Source organism: Caloenas nicobarica, chromosome 1, assembly GCF_036013445.1.
Source record: "Caloenas nicobarica isolate bCalNic1 chromosome 1, bCalNic1.hap1, whole genome shotgun sequence".
NCBI lineage: Eukaryota > Metazoa > Chordata > Aves > Columbiformes > Columbidae > Caloenas > Caloenas nicobarica.
Window position 1 is genome coordinate 42136650 of NC_088245.1, and position 21808 is coordinate 42158457.

General features: G+C 47.0%; 3 protein-coding genes across 3 annotated transcripts; 2 read left to right on the forward strand and 1 right to left on the reverse strand.

The window, feature by feature from the left end:
- On the reverse strand, positions 1-7985 carry LOC135985350 (uncharacterized). The gene is made up of 9 exons (XM_065628627.1): positions 7869-7985; positions 6571-6678; positions 5395-5457; positions 3499-3585; positions 2490-2579; positions 1831-2008; positions 1106-1210; positions 611-691; positions 1-60 (listed from the first exon to the last, which is right to left on the reverse strand). Exons 1-9 carry the CDS (start codon positions 7964-7966, stop codon positions 1-3), a joined length of 870 nt encoding a protein of 289 aa, XP_065484699.1. The 5' UTR covers positions 7967-7985.
- A 303-nt stretch (positions 7986-8288) lies between these two features.
- On the forward strand, positions 8289-12332 carry LOC135984392 (heat shock 70 kDa protein 12A-like). The gene is made up of 4 exons (XM_065626671.1): positions 8289-8585; positions 9144-9368; positions 9724-9895; positions 11045-12332. Exons 1-4 carry the CDS (start codon positions 8304-8306, stop codon positions 12088-12090), a joined length of 1725 nt encoding a protein of 574 aa, XP_065482743.1. The 5' UTR covers positions 8289-8303; the 3' UTR covers positions 12091-12332.
- A 5296-nt stretch (positions 12333-17628) lies between these two features.
- Positions 17629-20623, forward strand: LOC135984434 (cytoglobin-like). The gene is made up of 3 exons (XM_065626748.1): positions 17629-17723; positions 19047-19278; positions 20495-20623. The coding sequence occupies exons 1-3, from the start codon at positions 17629-17631 to the stop codon at positions 20621-20623; spliced, it is 456 nt and encodes a 151-aa protein (XP_065482820.1).
- Positions 20624-21808: the final 1185 nt, after the last annotated feature.

Consider the following 21808-nt stretch of genomic DNA (forward strand, 5'->3'; position numbering starts at 1 on the left):
TCAGCTCTGATACAGCGTGGCCATATAACCTTGGATTCGGCTGCTGCGGAAAGAGCTAAGCTGTCAGAAAGGGTGGGATGAGAAAAACTTATGAGAAGACTCATCTCCACCCGCAGACCGTCCACCACTCAGTCCAGGAGCTGATTCAAGTTCAGTGGTGGCAGGTGATGGAGGGATGCCTGTGCCCAGCCTTGCTGACCCTGACCCACAGACCAACTTCCCAGCTTGGTCTGGACCTGCCTGGTCACTGTGGGTTTGTCTGGTGATCACTGGTCTATGGCTGACCCTGATCACCGCCACTGGCCTTGCTCTTTGCACCATGCTTGGGTTGGATAGGACAGTGCCCTTGCTGGTGTGGTCATGGCCCTGCCTGTCCTGCTGCTCTCCACTGCTCCTGGTGCAGCTCTGTGTCTCCCTTGCAAGGTTACATGTGCCTCTGTGCGTGCCTGTGAGAATATTTGGGAATATATGGGATGGAAGACTCTCACCACAAGTTGAAAAGAACTCTAAGCAGAAGGGAGACCTCCCATTTTTTTTTAAATACCGAGCTGCACAGACATACCAGAAAATTGAACCACCGACCCTGTTCCTGGGCTGTATCCCTACTCACCATGACAATTTTGTTGTAAAACTCACAGTCGTTTTCGTAATAGGAATACCTGAGGACACTCCTTATTGCTTGCATCAGCCCCTATAAACCAAGCACAGCACGAAGCAGACTGTTAGCGTGTGGTGTGGCCCGCAGTGCAGTCCCTGAGCACTGGGAACTTTCGTTTCTCAGATGGTGTCAATCAGCAATGGAGAAGTCACTCATTTCAAGCTTTAGAGGAAGGTCCCATAAGAGCAACACAGGGCTGGAAAACGCTTTCTGCACTTATACATGCACTTCAGCCAGCCTATGTCTGCGTATCATGGGGCACAGAAGCGTTGCTGGAGCTTCGCTTTCCACACCTCCACCCCCCTCAGCTCTTCAGTTATCCCCACTGTCATTGTCAATACATTTTGAGCAGTGTCCTTAGCAAAAGCTAAGTTCTAAATGAATGGCAGAGGCAGATGGCCCTTTTATCCCACTGCCTAGGCCCAGTTACGCAGAAACATAAAATACCTGTTTGCTGTTGGTCATAGCATCATTCGAAGGTGGAATGCCAATAACTTTAAATATTTTAGCTGTCCTCTGCTGTATATCTTTCTCACAGGCTTCAAACAGTTTCTGCAGCACAAAGACAACAGCTGGTTACGGCAGCAATGACAGTGGAACAAAAGGCATAGTGTTGAAAGTGTGTGCTGAAATCACATCTGCATTAGCGTAAATTGTAGGGCCGCTAATCGATTGAAATATATCTTCAATACCTGGGAAATAAACTGTTTTGTTGAGCTATTTCCATATTGAAGCCCATTCTTCAGCATCTGCAGGGCCTTATCATCACAACTGATGCTAATAATGGCCTCATCTCAGTCTCGTCCTTTAAGGTGTATCATTTTTGTCTTTTCCTTCAGATCCCCCCAGCATCAAAGCAGTGAGTCAGACATCAGAAAAAGGTCTCCCATCCAATACTTAAACATTCACCATAAGGAAACAGGACTCTGCTTTCCCACTTGTACTTAACATGGGTGAGATACGGGACCGGGATTTGAATGTGCCATTCTGAAAGGCGGTAGGAAGCAGGTCGCTGTCAGTTTGCGCTCTACAGCTGGGCTGGAAAACCAGAGACCCAGACTTAGTCCCCAGCCCTGTCTGGTACAGAAATACTCAGTACTCAAAGCCTGCTATACTGACTGCACCATATTGATCTGATAAGAGCCAAACTGAGAAAATGGGCATGAACAAACCTCAATTATGCTTCTGCCTGTTTCATAAGTCAAATAGGGTGAAGAGCTCCGGAATTTTTCCCAGTCATGCAGCCTGAGCATCTCATACATCTTCAGCACAGCAGACAAACGCAAAGGGTCATTTATGTTCTCAGACTTCTCGTGCATGCCCATCACTTTAGACAAGAGCTTTTGGAATCTAGGGCAAGAAGGATATTAAAAAACTTAGCTAAGACAAGATGAAACAATGAATAAGTGTAACTATTTCACAGCATGTTATGAATCTATTTAATGAATCCTGTGTTTTCTACAATGCACTTCTCAACTATATTATATAGTTAGCAAGCAGCTTTTGTGTGGGAAATAGTGCTTTCTCAGCTCAGTTTTGCATGATCACAGTGGAATCTGGTCAAAGAGCAGCATTTTTACTATGTCATTGTAGGATGATTTCTTTATTAACACGTTCACCCTGGGAAAGTCTCCTTCCCTTTCCAGAACAACCCCAACCATCTTCCAGAAATTAGTTACAAAGAGATGCTGTCAAATTGAAAGTCTGGGGAGAAGCTGTCTAGGTTGTCTGGTCGGAAACAAGGAGTCCCTAGGGACTGGAGGAAGCAAAATTATGTGGCCCTTCAGAGTAGAAACACACATTTTGTCAGAAATCTGAATAAATACCTTACCTTCTCTCTAGTTCCTTGTTCTCCTCTTTCAGCTTCTTCAATTCCTCGTTCTCCTGAAGCTCTTTTTGGCTCTCCCCTCCAGGAAATGCTCTGGAACAGATTTCTCTTGTGAGATCTCTTTATTTGTACTTGGACACTAAGACAACAGCAGACTTGCCCCTATTGAATAGTCTGAATTCTGGCAAAAAAAGCTGTGAGGTGGGAAAGCACAGAGCACCCACAAAAAACTCCAGGGGAGCTTAACAACCTCCCCTGAAAGCCTCCACTTAGGATTTATGCTCAAATCAAGGGGAAAGCTGTTTACATCAGAAGAAAAGGAGGTGGGGTTGTGAGGATCAGAGGTCAAAGGCTTGAGGAAAACACAATTATTCTCCACCTGTTAGAATCTACTCTCATCTTTTGTCTAGTTGTTTTCTCCATCTTTAACACCAAAACATTATCACCAAACATTCCAAACTCTCCAGAGAGTTCTGTTCTCCTGGATTCCTTTCTCCACAGATGTCTGGGTAATGTCAGTCTCCTATTCCTCCTGCAGGTGAAACTCTTCTGTTTCCAGTGCCTCCTCTTTAGGTGATACTACTAGAGCTTTAAAAAACCCTCTCTATGCCATGACCCTAGGTCGTTTGCAGACTCACGCCCCAAAAAGTGCTGGAAATTTTTTGCTTTTTATCATTCACTAGATGTTTTAAGTGATTGTGTCTTCTTCTGTATTACAGATCTCAGAATGAGTACCTGCAGCCCTAATATAAAGGAGACCTCTCGTCCCTTGTTTCTTTCCTCTCCTTTCAGAGTAAGCCATACCATCTTTTATTACTATTTTGATCTTGTGAAGTATCCCATTGAGGTACTGCTTTGTCAATTGTATTACCTTCAGTACCGCACACAGAAATGTTGTGTTCAGAGCTTGTCTAACCTTGGAGGTGATAGACATGTTATGGGGGAAGATGAGTGGCTGTGGATGAAAGGACAATACTGAGAAGAGGAAATTTCAGAAAAACCCAATACTCACTCCTCGTGTCTTCTGTGTCCCTCCTGGTAAGGAGGATCAGGGTTGTGGGTCTGCTGTGGCTTGTAATGATCAGATTCAGCATGCTGGCTAGAAATGGAAGAAGACAAGATATGTTAAGCAGACAGACCTGGGAACAAACTAAGAATGAGGACCTGAATTTAGGAGGTGTAATCTGGATCTAGACTGGTTTCCTGACAGTCTTCTGTAATTAGGCAAACAAAGTGGGGGGGACAAGTGACTGAGCTTGGTCGTCATCTGAGTCTAGGACCACTGTCTGGGAAACTTTGCCTTACATCAGCCCAAGTCTCAAACTTGAGCCACTGCGGAAGAAAGCTCCAAGGCTGCATAAAGTCTGAGTATTCCTTCACTACCAGACTGTTCATGACTGCACACCTGCAAGCACTTCATGACCCCGCAAATACTCCGTGAACAACAGCTGTGATCAGAAACTAGAATACCACAGTCTGTCTTCATGAAAATCCCATCAGGAAAGCCCCTTCTCCACAAAACTGTTCAGGAAGGGCATGGACACCCACCTGTTGTATTTGAAGTTTATTCACTCCTGGCCTTACTCGTTGAGAATTACTTATGTTTGCATGTTATGCCCAAGATGCCATCCATCAGGCTATTATTTTTTTTTCTTTCCTCCTGGTTAACCATTTCCCTCCTTCTTGCCAGTATTCCTGTCACTATGTCTTCCCTCAGTGCTTGCCTCATTCATAAGAGGGCAGTTTTCATGGCAAAAAGCCAGGACAGCCCCTGCACATCTGCTCTAACTGTCCTCAGAGTTGCTTTTACCACCTCCCCTTTCTATATTCGGCTGGATGCTTTTATTTTAAAGGCTACTGGTGTTAAGGCAGCCGTTACATATTCAGGGAAGTATTCGCATGGAAATGAAAGCTCATTGCACAACATGATGTTTTCTTGTCGTGTGCCCTGGTCACGTACCCTGATCTGCACCCCAAGACAAACCTGCTTCAATGGCAGCTCTTGTCTGGCCATGACAATGCAGCCAAACAGGAGAACGAAAATTTGGTGTGCCCTGCAGGACAGGGCTGTGATAACTAAGGCTTTAGTATGTTTCAGTGACAGCTGCAGAAACATTTATGAGTTTCCTCGCTGTCATGGTTTAACCTGAGCTAGCAGTACAACCTAAACAGCCGCTCACTCACCCCCACCCCCTACCCCCCCAATAAAGGAGAGAATCAAAAGGGAAGGGAGAAACTTGGATTGAGATAAACACAGTTTAATAAAATAACAAAATACTAATACACTACTAGTAAATATATATGTAAAATAGAAAGAAAAGATACTCAAGGCAATTCCAAATGAACTCCATCCACACTAAGCAGTCAGTCCCAGGAAGTGATACCCCAGTCCTGAACAGCCGATCCAAAAGAGAGAAAAAAGTGGAAAAAGGCAGAAAAGCCCAGAGGCTTTTGCAAAATGGCAAAAGGCCAGACTAAACGTCCTGACTGAAACTCCCCCAGCTCTGAAAACAAAAAAGAGCAAAGAAAAAAACCAATGCACGCAAGAGAAAGCGCCCAAGAGAGAGCGGAACATTCCTTAAATCTGAAGCATGACGCTAACGGGATGGAATACTCTCATTGATCAGTCTGGATGTCAGTCAAGCTCTGCCCCATCCATGCCCCCCTTCCTCGATGCCTCACACCTGTGGGCAGAGTGCTCAGAATGTCCTTGGCTCTCAGACCAGAGTATTTGAAAACATTAACTCTGTGCTGAGGTGTTATCTGCTTCTTCTCAAACGAAATCAAAATAATGAGTGTGCTAGCTATGAAAAAAAAAGGTTTCTAAGTGCATGAAGAAAATTAACCCATTTTCAGTCAAACTGGCACACCTGCTTATATATATTCTTAATATAAAGAATCATATTACCTGCACCATCTCTCCAGAAATTGTAGTCGAGAATCAACAGATTCAGACCAAACTCTTCTCTGGCTGTCCGTCCATCCATTGGGGGAAGAAACAAATAATAAACCCCATTAGAGTCAGTAGGCAAGTATCCATTAAAGTCCTAAGAAACGCCCAAGCTAGACTTCCTCCCTCTAATTCCTTATCAGCACATAAGGAAAAAAAAATCTAGAGACCAAAACTTCTCAAGGCTGTGCTTTGCCAGGTGGGTGGGGTCAGTACCAATAGTGCAAATAAAATACTCTGAAAATGTAAGACCTGCATGTTATATGCTGCAGATCAAACAGCTTCTGTAAATTTGCTCTGGGTTCCCAGTATGGCCCAGACAAAATTCGATGCTAACTCAGAGCCCTCCCTATGTCTGGCTTGTTTGTTATTGTGGCAGTTGCACATCCCCCTCTCAGAACTGGCGCCTTCAATGGGGCAGCTAATGGCTCTCTTTGTGAGACCCGGAGTCGGCTGGCAGGGTCGTCAGCAGACGAGGGACCCAAAGAAGCTGAGAAGCTTCTGGAATGCCCACAGCCAGATCTGATCAGACTATAAAATGGGGTTCCCGCTGAAGATTCCCTTTGTGTGGTCTTCTCGGAGCAGCCGGTCTGCAGAGCCCGCCGGAGCCCTCCCCTTAGATGGAGACGCCGTCTAAGGAAACTTCCCGGGATTGGGAGCGCCTCACCTCCTCGTTTGGGTGAGTGATAAATTATTGAATATATCCTTGAATAAAGTCCTTGCCGAAACAGGCGAGTGTAAAGTCCTTGCTGCAACAGGTGAGTGTTTATCTCTTGTGGGCAAAACGGGGCAGAGGGCTCTGGTTTTGTTTCTTGTGAGTGTGGGTATGCGCACTGTGGATCCTCATTATTCTTATTTTACTGCACCCCAATAATCTCCTCAACTTGATATCTGAACCTGTATCTTATGTTATCGGAGTGCTAACTAATTGTATAAACCCTGTTTCTAGTCGGTTTATTGGCCGTACTGTTCTGGCCAGAATAAAGTTTGTTTTGGACCTTGTTGTACACCTAAACTGATTTTGGGGTGCCTCCATGACTGTTATCTTCTGTCCAACCTGTCCCAGTGTACACCAGCTACAGCTGATCATCAGGGGCCACACTAAACACTGTAATTTCTGGTCACCAGACTCACCCTTGTTCTTTTTCCAGCAGCGCCAGCCTTTCTGTCAGCCTTGAAATACAGTGTATGAATTGTTGACGGTCAATGGTTGGTGATTCACACAAGGTGTCAAATGTTTGTCTGAGGAAAAAAGAAAAGGGAATTCTTACAACGAAGGGGGAAAAAAAATCACATACTCTGAACAGGTACCTTATAAAATACAAGCCCGTGAGCAGAGGCTCCATGGCTACATCCATGCTACATCCAGAGATCAGAGCCAGGACAGGGGTTCCAGGGCACGTGGTGGCCCAGCACACACCTGGATGCGGTTTTAGCACAAGTGAGCCAGCACTGCTCCAGATGACGCCTGTTACAGTTCAGAGGACCATACAGGCCAGGGTTTGCCAAAAATAGGAGGAGGATTTGAGCAATCATTAGGGCTGGATGAAGCGGGTAGGATACAGGAACGACTCTTGAAAAACAAACTCACCCCAGACCTGCAGAGCGTGGGGAACAGCAAATGCACGCGACTGTTGTGCTGAAGCCAACTTTGCAATGTATAGCTGTGTTTTGTTTTGTTTTGTTTTAACAGAGAGTAACAAAACTCTGTGTTCGCAGGGTATTTTTTTTATTTCTACAGCTGCTCTGTGTCCTGTTTCCTAATGAGGATCCCAAACATCAGTTGTTATTACAGATACAGTCCCAGGGTGAGGTGCTGCTGCAGCTCGGGTGCAGGTGGAGCAGACAGCAAGCTCCTTCCTGCAGCAAGGCAATGCCAGAGAAAGCCTGAGCATGAGGCTCCACTGTCAGTTCATGCCGATCCAAGTCTGCAGGGCTGCTGCAAGGGACTGTCCTGCTCCTCTCTCTCACCACCTCCCCTCTCCCACTGAAACAGATTTTAGTTTAGTTTATTTGAGTGGACTCCCTTCCAGTTAAATCACTTAGTTTCCAGTCTTTCACTGAGGACACATTGTTTTTTTCTTGAAGCTCAACAATCCAGTATAAAATCTGCATTTAAGTCAGCTTTGCAAAACTGATGACCTCAAAGACCAAGTCCCCCCAAACCAGGATCTGTATACACTATTTATACCAATCTTTCCCATTTAAGATCTGCCTCATGCTTTGGAGCTGAACTTGAGCTGAATTTGAGGAAATTAACCATCCCTGTGACAGACATGAAGTAGAAAACAGAGCTTTTACTGAAATATTTCAGAGTCAGGAAATGTTTGCTGTCCTTTGCTGCAGCCCCCCAAAGGACTTCGTAGAACTATTCAGACTTACTAAGGTTAAGCTCGGTAAGTTTAGCCAGAGACATCCCCTGTGCAACATACCTGCTGCCTCCTGCAGTCACCTCTTGAGGACCAGCGCTCCTAGACAGTACTTCAGGCATCACCATTCTGTCGTAGGAAGAAAGCTCGGGGGTACCCATGACTTTACGGCAGCAGAAAATGTTTGCCAAAATGAGTGGCAGCACAGGGTACTGTGCTGCTCAGAGTGTAGGAAGCTTTTTGAAGCGTCAGGCACGTCCTTGCTTTTGCAACAGGACTTTCCTGCTATAAATAACAGAAACAAGCCCAGCCTTTTACGGGAAAAGGCACTTTTTCTTTGCACTGTGACTAGTACCTCGCTGTTTTCCAGACAATAAAAGTTGAGAGGTGTGGCTTCCCTCAGCAATATCAACTGGAGCAGTTTCAGTTTCACCCCCTTCCCATCTATTTATTCCTCTGTAGCTCCCCGAGCTGCGTGTCTCTGTGCTGCCTCCAGCCATGGCCACCAAGTCAATCTTCGTCGTTGCTATAGATTTTGGCACGTCCTACAGTGGGTACTGCTTCTCCCTCGCTTCAGGTATCGACCAAATCCGCCAAGTGTACTGGGGGATGGAGCACGGGTTCAAGACCCCAAAGACACCCACATGCATCTTGTTCAACCAGAATCAGGAGTTCAAAAAGTTTGGCTACGATGCTGTGATGAAGTACAAGAGCCTGCCCCCCGGCGAAGCTGACAGCTGGTACTTCTTCCAAAACTTCAAGATGAAGCTGTACAACACAGTAGGTGGAATGGTTACTATTTGAGGGGTGGAGGGGGTAGGGGAATTGGTGAAGAGGGCTGAGTGATGTGGCTGGTGAGGATGAATGAATGGACATCAAAGGGCATTTTGATGAACTGAAGCAGAAACTCTTTATTTTCTTGATTAGCCGAAGGCTTTACGGGCCCTTCCTCTATCATGCTATTCGTTGTCAATTAAAAAAAACCCCAAACCCAACTATAACTATAACTGTAACTGTAACCGTAACTATAACTATAACTAAACAAGTAGACAAATAAATAGCAATAATAAATAAATAAGAAAAATAAATAAAACAATAAAAATTATACAGTTTTTTAGAAGACAATGAAATCTGACTGCACACCTCAGTGAAGCCAGGTATTTGTTCTTAACAGAAAGCTGCCCTGCTTCAGAGCTTAACGGAGAAACTGGCCTGCCTCTGGGGCTCCCTGTCTCAGTCCTCCACAGGGAACAAGTGAGGCCCCCTGTAATTTGGAGGAGGTGCACAGGTCTCTTGCTGAGACTGCCATGTGTGACCCTGAGACCTTTTATTTTGTAGAAAGTCACTTCTAGCATGACGCTGGAAGCCAGCAATGGAAAGACGCTTCCCGCCCTGACGGTCTTTTCCGAAAGCCTGCGCTACCTGAAGGATCATGCCCTGAACACCATCCAAGAGGCCTCTTTCCAAACCGTCTGTGACCTGGAGGAGATCACCTGGGTCATTACTGTCCCAGCCATATGGAGCGCGGCTGCCAGGCAGTTCATGCGGCTGGCAGCGAAAGAGGTAAAAGCAGGGGTTATCCCACCCCCTCAAATTATCTTCGGAGATTTCTTTACCCATCAAGGCAGAGGAACTCCTCAACATTTAAACAACCTGTATTTCAAATTTCAGTCTACCAGAGAGAGAAATCTCCCACATTGAGGGTGATGCGGGAAAGGATGTCCCAAACTGCCGGTGGCAACCTCTCTGCCCTTTCTCTGCACCACTGTTTAGAAATGAGCCCCAGGGAGATCAGCGGTGCAAGAACCACCATCCCATTGTGGGCTCCTGGGGTGAGAACAGCCTCCCTAGCAGGTGGCATTCATGCAGTGATCTCACCACCTTACCTTGAACTGACACCTCTCTCTGGTGATTTTAGGCAGGACTTATCTCTGACATGATCTCTGAGAAGCTGATCCTTGCCTTGGAACCAGAGGCTGCATCACTATGGTGCAAACAGCTTCCACAGGAAGGGTTTATGGTAGACAGCAGTGACAAGAAGAAGTTTGAAGACTCTCCTGGGATCCAGTATATTGTTGTTGACTGTGGAGGTAAATTTTCCCTGTTTAGCAAGTACCGTCTTTGCTGGGCATGGAGTGTGGCTGTTTCGCAGTGTTCCCAAAGGTCTGCAGTGCAGTCCCAGAGCTTGGACTCCACTGCTGTGCTTATCGTGGGGTTTTTATTTTTATTTCTCACTTATTGAGATCCCATGGGCAGGCATAAAAATGAGAGGAAAGGACAGGACTGCTAAAGGCCTGCTCCATGGCAAATGGAAGTCACTGTCTCATGCTGCCATGTGCTTCAGGCCAGACAGTCATAGCGAGAGCTCCTGCCGTTGTGCCAAACTAGCCAGCACCGTGTCCCAGCATCACCATTGACGTGCACCCACGCGCTGCTGCATAGCCCGAGCTCACTGTCTTAGAATCACAGAACCATAGAATGTCCTGAGTTGGAAGGGACCTACAAGGATCATAAATTCCAGCTCCTGTCCCTGCATAGAACAACCCCACAGTTCACACCATGTGGCTGAAGGTGTCTTCCCTGTGGGAGCAAGTGTAGTGCCCAGTGACTTGACCAAAGAGTTTGGCTAGCAGGCCCTGTAGAGTAAATCATTAGGAATATTTGATGGAGCACTTCTTAGCAATTCCTCTAGTTTCCTGTGTGAGGTTTGTTTTGGTGTGACATGAATTCCCTGCCAAGAGCAGTCTGGTGACTGTGAACAAGTACTGAAAAGGCATCAAGAGGACCACGAGTTTCTGAGAGTCTCACCACCACTGTTCATCTTAACTCAGACAGTTGACTCCTGCCTTCTGATATACAAGCTCTATGTGAGGAGGCCAGTTTCCTTTTGTGATAAGAAAGGACATCGGCTTGTGCAGGGAGCAAGTCAGAGCATCCAGCTCTCCTCAGCAATTACTGTAAGAGCCCTGAGAGACTAGGCTTCTAAACAGAAGTGCATGAATTTAGGAAATCTAAAGGTGTGCAGGCAATAGAGGAGGAGTCAGGATGAGAAAAGAAAGCAGCAGAAAAGCAGACTTGTGAAGCAGGAGTTCAGAAGGTAAGATTATATTCAGTGGAAAGAAAGGACCTCATGTACTTTAAAGAAAAGAGCTGACTTCAATGGTTGGACTCTACGATCTTGAGGGTCTTTTCCAACCAAAATGATTCTATGATTCATATGTTTTTGTATGTGTATGCAGGTGGCACAATAGACATCACAGTACATGAGATCCAAGAAAACCATTACTTGAAGGAGCTACACAAGGCAACTGGAGGTGGATGGGGAGGCAACAGAGTAGATGAAAACTTCACTGGTTTCCTCAAGGAAATATTTGATGATGGTGTATGGGATGAATATGTAAAGAACCATCCTACTGAATTACAACATATGATGTACAACTTCAGTCTACAGAAATGCTCTGCTAGCAGGGAGGCAGTCTACATACATTGCTACTACAACTTGACCAGAGTGGCAAGCTCCAAGAAGGACATCTCCCACTTCTTCGAAAATGCAAAAGGAGCTGTGTGGCGTGATGGGATGATCATGATTACATATGAGAAAATGAAGAGCTTTTTTGACTACAGTATCGAAAATATCGTTTGTGCTTTGAGGGAAATTCTTGACAAGCCTGAGATAGCCAAAGTCAAGTACATTTTGCTTGTAGGGGGCTTTGCATCTAGCATCATCTTGAGAGATGCGATCAGTCAGGCCTTTGGTGAGAAGTATCATATCTTTTGCCCACTGGAGGCACAAGTGGCCGTTGCAAAAGGGGCTGTTTTATTTGGAGTCAATCCATATATTGTTGCCTCAAGAGTCAGTGCTCGGACATATGGCCTAGCAATAAGTCAGGAATTTGATGCTACCATCCATGACTTCCGTAAAAAAAGGGTCTCAAAAGCTGATGGCTATATTTATTCAGTAGATATCTTCAAGAAACTGGTGGGAATTGAGGAGTCAGTGAGTATAAATGAAGTTACCCACTATAATTTCCATCCAACAGAACCAGATCAGACAAGTGTACTCTTTTCTTTCCATGGTACAGAAAAGCAGGATGCTCTGTACGTAGATGAGGAAGGGATAGAACTTCTTGGCTCCTGTACAGTGCCAATGCCAGACACAACGCTGGGGAGGAAACGCGAGCTGAAGCTGGATATTAAATTTGGGCTCACTGAATTTAAGGCCACGTGTACAGACATTACTTCCAATGAAAGTCGGACAGTGATGATAGATTTTTTATCTGTGTAAATGCCCAGTACGTTGAGCAGCAGGGACAGCAACCCAAGGGAGAGCGTGGCTTTAGTGGGGGGCAATAATTACGAAAGTGGAGAAGGTAAATGGACCATAAAGTCCATCATCCAGCCTTCTGTTCACACAGGTAACAGTTTGCTAGTCTGATTCTCTGGTTCCTTCCATTCCTCACCAACCACCCTTTCAATCCAACACCTCCTTCCTGTTGTACCTGACAGCAGGTTTATCTGCTGCTTTATCTTTTGCCCTTCTAGCTTAGCCCTGCTGCATCTCTGAACACAACAGTCTATACCACCAATATAATCACCTGTACTCTACCTGTGTTTGATACAAAGCTTCTGGACTGGTGTCTAAATTCCATATATACCACCTTATAACTATTTCTTTTAGCCTGATGTCTTCTTTCAGCTACGTCCTCTCTTCCTCTGATATCAGGTCTCCCTACCTGGTGCCCAGGTTTAGCTCCGCCAGGGGTGACATTCAATGGATTTGCGGTTTCTTCAGAACATCACTTAAGTAGATTATGTGTAACTGAAGAGCTTTTGTCCCAGTCAAGATACGCTATGAAGCAGTAACTCGATGTTGTCCGGTAGCTTATACCCAAAGCCTGTGGGAGTGTTTTTTCCATTAAAACATTGGGCGGTTTGATCCCATTAGCTGGGCAGATCTGAACTGTAACATCACAGATGTGAATAGTGCTTATACTGCTGCCTGAGCCCCTCTGTCCAGCTGTGTCTACTCTCTACATCTCTCACTTGGGCTTGATATTTTCCGTGTCCATGAAACCTCCTTTCTTTGCCTCCTGCCTACAGCGCCTGTGCGCAGGTTCAGCACAGTGTGGCCCATGTAAGCCCAAATTTGTCTGAGAGAAAGATGTGATCCTGCAGTGTCCTGGGCCTGCCTGGGGTGCAGTTAACGCTGCCGTGTGATTTATCACCAGCACGCTGTTGACAGCACACCGATGTTTCAGCAATAGCTGAACAGGGCTTGCACAGCAACAAGGCTGCCTCTGTTTCTCACTCTGCCCCTGCAGCGAGGAGGCTGGCGGGGGGAGCTGAGGGGCTGGGAGAGGACACAGCAGACCCCAAATGGCCAAGGGGATGTCCCATACCCTGTAAAGTTGTGCTCGGCAACAAAACTGAGAGGGGGTTTCTCCAGAGTAGCTATTGCTTGGAGACTGGCTGGGCACCAGTATCGTGGTGAGATGTGGTGACTAGCTTTGCCTCGCTTGCTGGAGGTATTTTTGTTTGGTTTTGGTTTTGGTTCTGGTTTTTTTCCCTTCACTAAGGGTGCAGAGTTTTTCTGCTGAACACTGGCCTGTCCCAATGCAAATACTTGGTTAGCTGGATATACTACATGAAAACTCAGCACTGGCAATGTTATTAGCTGCAGCAACTTTGTTAGAATCACTGCTGGCTATGTACTTAATGCTGTTAATTATTAAAGCAACATGCAGAGGATTAATTTGTATTTATACTATGCCCTGTGATGAATAAAAGCTGAACTATTCCGAATACATCACCTTTGTTTTCACATTTAAAATCATATGCACATAATAAAAGTATTCACAACAGAAACCTGCGTACATTTCTATTGTGTCAGGTGGTATTTCTCTGTAAACTATATGAGGACCATTCTGGGTGGCTAGGTTCCAAGAAACTGAGTATTCCAGCTTTTTTCTTATCCTTTGGACTTGGGACTTTCACCAGTGCAAAGTGAAACGCGGCTCCATCCCAGGCCACTGCCCCTCTCTGGTTGCAGCTGGAAAAGCTGTTTGCGTCTGCCCCAGGTCTTTCCCACCCATGTGCTACGTGAGCTTTGACACTCGGACATTGACGCCAACCGTCGTGATTGCAGCTCCTAATTTGGCTTATTTTGATGAGCTGGAAATGTCGATAATTTCAGATATGGAGCATGGAGAAGATGCAGGTGGTTTGCTCTTTGTAAAAGCAGCACTGAGTGTCAGAATCCCAAGCTAAGTATCAGAGAAACCTGGGATACCTGCTATGGGAGGCCCTAACCTCGGTCTGACAGGACAGAGGATGATAGGGAAATAAGAGTTATACCTGCTGAGCCCTTTCCAGCCATTGTCTACAATAGGTGTGTCTGCTGAGCTGGGCATTAACCCCTTTTGCATAATAAATAGGATGATTTATTTATATTAAACATCAAACTTCTCAGATCACAGACTTTCAGGAAGGAAACAGGGCCAGCTTTGCATTGCCGGTGACCTGGGCAGCAGCAGGCTCGGCAGGCAGTCAGCACTGCCAGGTCCTAAATGACTGGGCGGGTAGAAGCTGATATCTGTTCCTCGCGCCACAGCTTGCCAGTTGCTTTCTGCCTAAAGCACGTGATTTCTTGGAAGCCGAAAGGCAGCAAACCCCATTTCACAGAACCACTGGTGTTTCCCCACACTGCAGCGGGAGGCACGTCCTCTGTTTCCCCGGCTGGGGACAAATCCAGGAAAAGCTTGGCTGCCATGCACAACCCAAAATACTGGGGCTGTGCTCCCTGCTTGGGATCTCCCAGCACCCTCTGCCCCTCCAAGCCTGACCCTGCCTGCTGAGGAACACCCCATGTGGGGTCCAGGCTGTCTCTGCAGTGCTGCCCAGCACCCCCGCTTTAGAAAATATTTCTTCCCATTCAGCAGAAATTACACTTAGGAACATTCACTTCACGATATTAAACAAAACAAACCCTGGGAGAGGGGGTGGGGGTGGGTGTTGGCGACAATGTGATGACTTTACAAGTAAACTGCAAATTTTTCATAACGATACCATTTCAAGGCCAAAAAAAAAAACCAAAACAACAAAAAAAACGCTTCTGGAGCTTTTTTTGTTTCAATATCTAGAGACCTCTGAGGTGTTGTACAGATGCATACAACCCTATTGGAGATGTCAAAGCTTTATAAGGTGTTTCTGTGTGCGTTTTACATGGACTCAGCTAATAGTGCAGGGGGAAAACAGAAGGTAATTTTCCAAAACAGTAAAAGTAACACCTGAAGCCGAAAGGAAAGAATAGAAAAGCATGTCAGAGAGAGCCTGGTGACATGCTTGATGGCATCATTGCTCATTTTGTCTGTGCAGGAGGAGGTCAGTGCCCAGTGCTGCACAGAGCTGCCTCAGCACCAGGCAAAACTGAGCCACTGCACCCCCAGAGCTGGACAAACCAGATGAGTTTACGGTGCCCCTGAAGAAACATGTTTAAGAAAGGGCAGTGAATGCTGAAAAAGGAGAGACAAGGCCAGGGCTGGTACAGCACCCAAAGGGACAGTGGCTTGGGGAAGAGCCCATGCTGAAGCAGTTGAGTGGGACACAAGGAGCAGCAAGAGCAAACGGACCCACCTGCACCAACCCCCAGCTCCTGCAATGCCCCTTGCCTCGCCAAAGGGCCTGGGGGTAACATGGCACCGAGGTGGGGGACCAGGATCAGGGGGAAGAGAGGTGTCTAAATGTTGGTTGATTTGTTACTTGGCAATAAATTAATTTGATTGAAATTTCCCGAGTCAAAATGGGTATTTTTTTGTTCATGACAGGATGGCTGACAATATAGCGAGTCAATGATCGCCTTTGTAGCACAATGTCCCGGATGACTTTGAAAAGATCAGAGGAGAAGTGAAGCTGAGGTTTGCTTGTGAACCACTGCAAACAAACAAGCAAAACCCAAACAAAACAACAAAGGGGAAGGAAGGGATGGACAAACAAGGGAGGCGAAGAATAAAAGGCTAAGAAAGCTAAGAGGGAAGATGCATCCTTGAGCAATGTGCATTGCTACCATAGCTCAGGCCAAAGCGCCAGGCTCACCACTATTCTTCAGCTTCTCCCAAGGAAAAGTGTCCTCAGCAAGTCAGGGGGCACCAGGATCCACGAGGAGAACATGACACCTACAGAGAGGAGGAAAAGTTGCGAGTAGTTGTACACATTCACGTCCTGATGAAAAACCAGCTCCACCTCCATGCTCCGGACCTGCTGGAGGCCCTTTCCCTGTGGCTAAAAGTGGTGCTGCTCTTTTTTCAGGAGCTCACTCCCTCCCAAGCCACCCATGACAACCACCCGTTCTGCTCTCAGTCAATATCTGTTCGCCTTCAAAGAGTCAGCGGTCCTGGCAGCACAGCCTGTCCGCCCTCCCCTGGGCTCTCCTGAAATCTGGGGCATTTTTCTGAGGATTTGGGGATGAGAAAGCAGGAGGCTGTGCACCGTGGGATCAGACCACTCTTTGTTTGCTGTGGTGGAAAGGGATAGGAAGGGAAGCGGGGGGGATAGTTTTGGTGAAGTCATTGGAGGCATCTGTCACCAGTGGTGAGACACACGGAGACTGCGACCGATCAGTCTCTCTGTGAGGCTGCAGCCACCCCTTTCCTTCTGCCTGGGGTATCAGGCTGGTCTTGCTCCCCGTGCCGCACGTTTCACCCTCGTGCCTGTTCCTTCCCTCCTCTAAACCACCCCAAACAATACGAGGTTTTGTCTGCGCTCAGCGTCCAGCAGCGGTTCCTCAAGCCCCTTAGCCCTTATTTTGTCTGCGTGCCCTGGACTTAACCAGAACATTCCTGGCAGAGGTTAAGCCCAGATGCCGTGTGGATAATCCAAGATTGTTTTTTGCCTCCGGTTCCAAGTGACTGTGACAATAACAGGCCCGTATGCACCATCTGCAGCTCCACGCTGGCCCTTCTCCTGCCCCTTATCTCCTTCTCCCTCCCAGGCAGGTAGGGCTTAGGGGTAGGACAGAGATCCTGGCTGCAAGCCAGGAGGATTAGGGTAGCAAAACGCCTGTGCTTCCAACCTGGGTGTCCTGCACCCCTTTATCTCCCGAGCGAAAACGATGCGGCTTGCCAGGGCACAGTGGCCACAGATGCTGTGCCCGTGCTGCTGTCACTGTCCCCACAACGGTGTCGCTCTGCGCTGGCGATGCCTCCCGCACGCCTGGTGCCGAGGCCAGCAGCGGCCGTGGGGTGAGCCTGTCCTAAACCAGAGGGCTGCAAGGAGAGCAGTGACCGCGGCATCAAGGCAGGACTGGAGGGAGTTGCCAGAGCTGGAAACGGGATCTGAAGGCGCGCGAAGTGCTGGGAAGGCAGGGCGCCACGGTGCCTGCAGCACAGCGGTGCTCTCGGGAACCAGCCGGGAAAGTTAGCGCTTGGGCAAGGATCGCCCTTGGGAAAGAGACACCAAGCACTAGCCTTGGCAACAGTGAGAGATGAGGAGAGCCGATCTTTTTCTTCCTCACTGAAAACTCCCTTCTTTCTCTTTTCTCCTCAGACCGCGAGATCTTTGCTCCAGTACCTGACGCCACAGCGAGAGCGCTAGTCCTCCCTCCTCATGTGGTTGGTTTCTTTCCTGATTAAAAGTGATTAGGCAGCCCTAAAGCCTGTAGAAATGTGACTGAGGGGAAGGGAGACAAAGACTCCTTTCAAGATCTCTTAAATCCCCAGGACAGTATTTAGGGAGCCCTGAGGAGAGAACTGGAGCAGAACCCTCTCGCCAGGTCCTCCCTGTCCTTCTCCCTCGTGTTGCACCCTTCGTGGCCAAAGTCTCCTCCAACATGTCGTTCTCTGAAGCCGAGGTGCAAAGTGCCCGTGGTGCCTGGGAGAAGATGTATGCGGATGCTGAGGACAACGGGACAACTGTGCTGGTCAGGTAAGGAAAGAGCCCATCCTGCTGCTGCCACTGAGGGTTGGAGGAGGAACAGCAAGATGGATGGAGTTACCACCTAGGAACACGTCTTGATGTTTTTCACGCAGCCCTTGCTGGGAACATTTTGGTTTGCTGTGGCTTAGCCCACCTCAGGGAGGAAACAGGGAAGAGGAGAGGTCCACACAAAGAAAAGTAAAAGGAAATTGGGGAAGAGGTGGGAAGGGAAGAAGATATGGGAACAATTTCTTCATCCATTTAAAGGAAATAAAAGAAAGGATGGTATGAAGCAGAACAGGAACAAAACAGGCTCAGAGGGATCTTATAAATGTATATAAAAACCTGAAAGGAGGATGCAAAGACAGAACCAGGCTCTTCTCAGTGGTGCCCAGTGCAGGACAAGAGGCAATGGGCACAAACTGAAAGACAGGAGGTTCCCTCTGAACATTGGGAGACACTTTTTCACTGTGAGGCTGACAGAACACCGGCACAGCTTGCCTGTGGAGCTTTTTGGGTCTCCATCCTTGGAGATACTGAAAAGCAGTCTGGACATGGTCCTGGGCAATCGGCCCGACCAGGGGGTTGGACCAAATGACCTCCAGAGGTCCATTCAAACCCCACCGTTCTGTGTCTCTGTGAAAGGCAATCTGGAATTTGCTATTGCTATTTCAGGTGGATAACTGGTTTAACCAATGGAGTAAACTGCTTTTTTAAGAGTTTGACCAAGATGGCTGCAAAGGCAATTCCTTTACAAGTGTCATTGAACTGTGTTACTGTTTGAATAAACAAAATGAGTAGTACCCAGCAATCCATCACAGGCAGTTAAGAAAGCTCTGGGATGGACTCTAGGAAGGTGTTAATTAACAAAAGCAATAGTAGAGTTTCTCCATGGAAACACCTACGAAGAGCACAGTGGAGATTTCTGCCGTCCAGAACATCTTTGGGAATATCGTGCTGTCACACCCGACCTGTGTGAGCACGTTCCCACTTCTCTGTGGCTTTTATAGCCACCTGACGGAGTCAACGCTGAGGAAATGTTTACTTCAGATGCAGCAGGATAAATTCAGGATAGGTAGGTTTTAAGGTTGAGTGAGCAAAGGGAAGTGACCCAGGACGAGGGGAGGGAGGGGACAGGCTGCTGTGGGCACAGGGGCTGTGGACAGCTGGGAATGGCAAAGGAGAACCAAGGAATCCAGGGCAAAGAGGTGTCTGTACTAGTAAAGAGAAAGAAAAAGGGCAATAAATACATAAGGCAAGGCCTGGGACATGAAGCCATATCTGCATGGATGCCTTGGTCTGCGGATTAAAATATCCCTCATTTCTCAACAGGATGTTTACTGAGCACCCAGACACCAAGTCCTACTTCACGCACTTCAAAGGCATGGACTCGGCCGAAGAGATGAAGCAGTCGGATCAGGTCAGGGGCCACGGCAAGAAGGTTTTCACCGCCATCAACGACATGGTGCAACACCTGGACAACTCCGAGGCTTTTCTTGGGATAGTGAACCCACTTGGCAAGAAACATGCCACCCAGCTGAAGATTGACCCCAAAAACTTCAGGGTGAGCCAGCAGCCCTCTTCCCAGTGGGGTGTAATTGTGATGGGATGATGTCTTCCCCTTGGAGGGGAAGAACTGAGGAAAACCAGGCTTTGTACATATAAGTGTGTATATATATATATATATATATGCTTCAAAGAGTAGAGATGTTGGAAGGTGAGACAATTGATGGTAGAAGATAGCAGGAATGATGGATCTGGAATCTATTGGAAAGAAGGCTGTGCAGAAGATGCAATGCAGGCGGGTCTGCTCAGGTGGGAGCTGCAGAGCTGCCCACCAGTTGCAGTGGGTTTTTCCAGTGCAACAGGATTCCCGTACACTTCTCTTTTAATAAAAAGACACAGAAAAGCAGCTTACACTGGACTTCAGTCCATGATGTCTATTTTTTCTCTAGTAACAGGAACTGAGCTTATATTGAGCAACAATGGCAAATACAGTAAATACAGGATCACATTACTTGCCCAGGTCCACCTAAGGTCACCAGTGGAGTGCATTTATAACTATTTTATCTGCCTTACACAGCACAGAATGCAAATAGAGGAATCTTCTGGCAAAGGTCACTTGGGCACCAGGAGGGTGGTTCCCAAAGCATCAGGTCCGATTTTCAATAAATGGGAGAATAAGTGAGGATTTCTGCCTGGAAGGAGCCTGAAAAGACCTTTTCAGGGTAAAGTTGCACACAAAATAATAAATGCTGCACAGAAAAGCAGCTGGCATTTTGAAGTGTACTATCTACCTAGTGGCTGTAAAGACAAACTCTCATTGCTACAGAGTGCTAGATAGCTAACGAGCAGGAAAGATTAGGAAGAAACACCTCAAACAGGGTATTCCATAAGTGTTCAACACACGGGTCCTTGTGGCCTCTAAACATTTGGGACCATCCACTGCCGGGAGAAGGATTATTGCAGTAGATGGACCAAGTGAACTGGTTCTGTATGGCAGTCTCTAAGTGACTTCGTATATGGATGCAGTCAACATTAACTAAATACAGAATGGTTAAAAAAACCAACAACAGTGACCGCATTTTTCTTTATTCTATAATGCACCAAATTTTCCACAATTTATTTCCAGCTCTGCATGCTGTATGTTACTAAATTGCTCTTGTACCCTCTTTCTGCCCTCTAAGAATCCCAACTAAAAAAAAATATATATTTTGTTCTTATGCCTCTAATGTGGAAGAAAGCTCACACTGATCATTTCTTCCCTTCTCCCTGCTTAGATTATCTGCGACATTATCTTGCAACTGATGGAGGAGAAATTTGGCGGAGACTGCAAAGCTTCCTTTGAGAAGGTGACCAATGAAATCTGCTCTCACCTGAACAACGCCTACAAAGAGGCAGGTTGGTGAGGATGCGCAGCCTCCAGGATCTTCAAATGTCTTGCCAGCATTGATTTGCTGCTTTTGGGCTTCCAGCCACAGTTGGAAGAACGAAAAAGTTAAAAAAAAAAAAAAGAGCAAGAAACAGGCTTATATAATGTAGATATTAATGTTAATAATTTCCTTAGCAAACTGAGTTTCTACAGTTAAATAAAACCTGCAGATACATCAAAGCCAACCAACAAATCCTGATGTACTTTCCAGCTTTGGTGCTCCAAGTGGGTTCCTCTGGCCACCGTCCTCGAAGACTACGTTTTAAGGCAATGACTTTAAGCTTGCTACTCCTGAAAGACTTGCTTCTTCCAACAGCACCGGCCCAGAGAGGCACCAGGTGCTCTTTATCTCAGCTACTGCCTCTCCATCCTTATGAATGATGAGCAGGAGACCATTTCGAAGCATCTCCAAGGACTTTGTAGATGTCATTATCTAAGAGATAAGGGTGTTGTTTCCTGTTTGAACTAAAACCATGGGGAGAGTGGTGTATGGGAGAGAGCAATATCTGAGAAAGACCCAGGGAAAGTCCCCTCCTGTGTGAGCCAGCGGAGTTCTCCAGCCTGTGGAGAAGTTTCTTGGAGCAACTTTCAGCACAAGCGTTGTCACCGCTGAATGTGGTCACCAGTGGGTCCCTCTGGGCAGGTATGAACATCTCCAGTGCATGGATTTCATGGCGCTACTCCCAGAAAATTGCTCTGGCCACGTACTCAGGAGAAGACGATAGTACCAAAGCTCACTAGCTCCTGCCCTACTCAAAATGCATCCATCTGACGGAGGTTTTGCTGCCCTGCTGAGTGGGCGGTGTGGCCAGCTCGGTCAGCATGGGATTTCCACGGCGCTGCCCTCATCCTGTCCTGTCGCACGGCCTGAGCCTCCCTTCAGTGGCCACCGAGACCCAGACTATTTAATTGCTTTTCCTTGTATTCCTTAGGCATGGTGAAATCATCAGCTGATAACTGCAAATAACCACATGCCATTTCGCTTCAGCGCAGTGCAATAAACACAGAGAAAGCAGATGCGTCCTCTCATTTGTAGCACGGAAAAGGCACGTGTGATGCGCAGGAGCAGCAACTGGTTATAGTGCACGGTTACTGGTGGTACTGGGGGGTTACCAAAACCAGCTCAAGCTCCCGCCCAGGCACCCATTACACTTGCAGTATC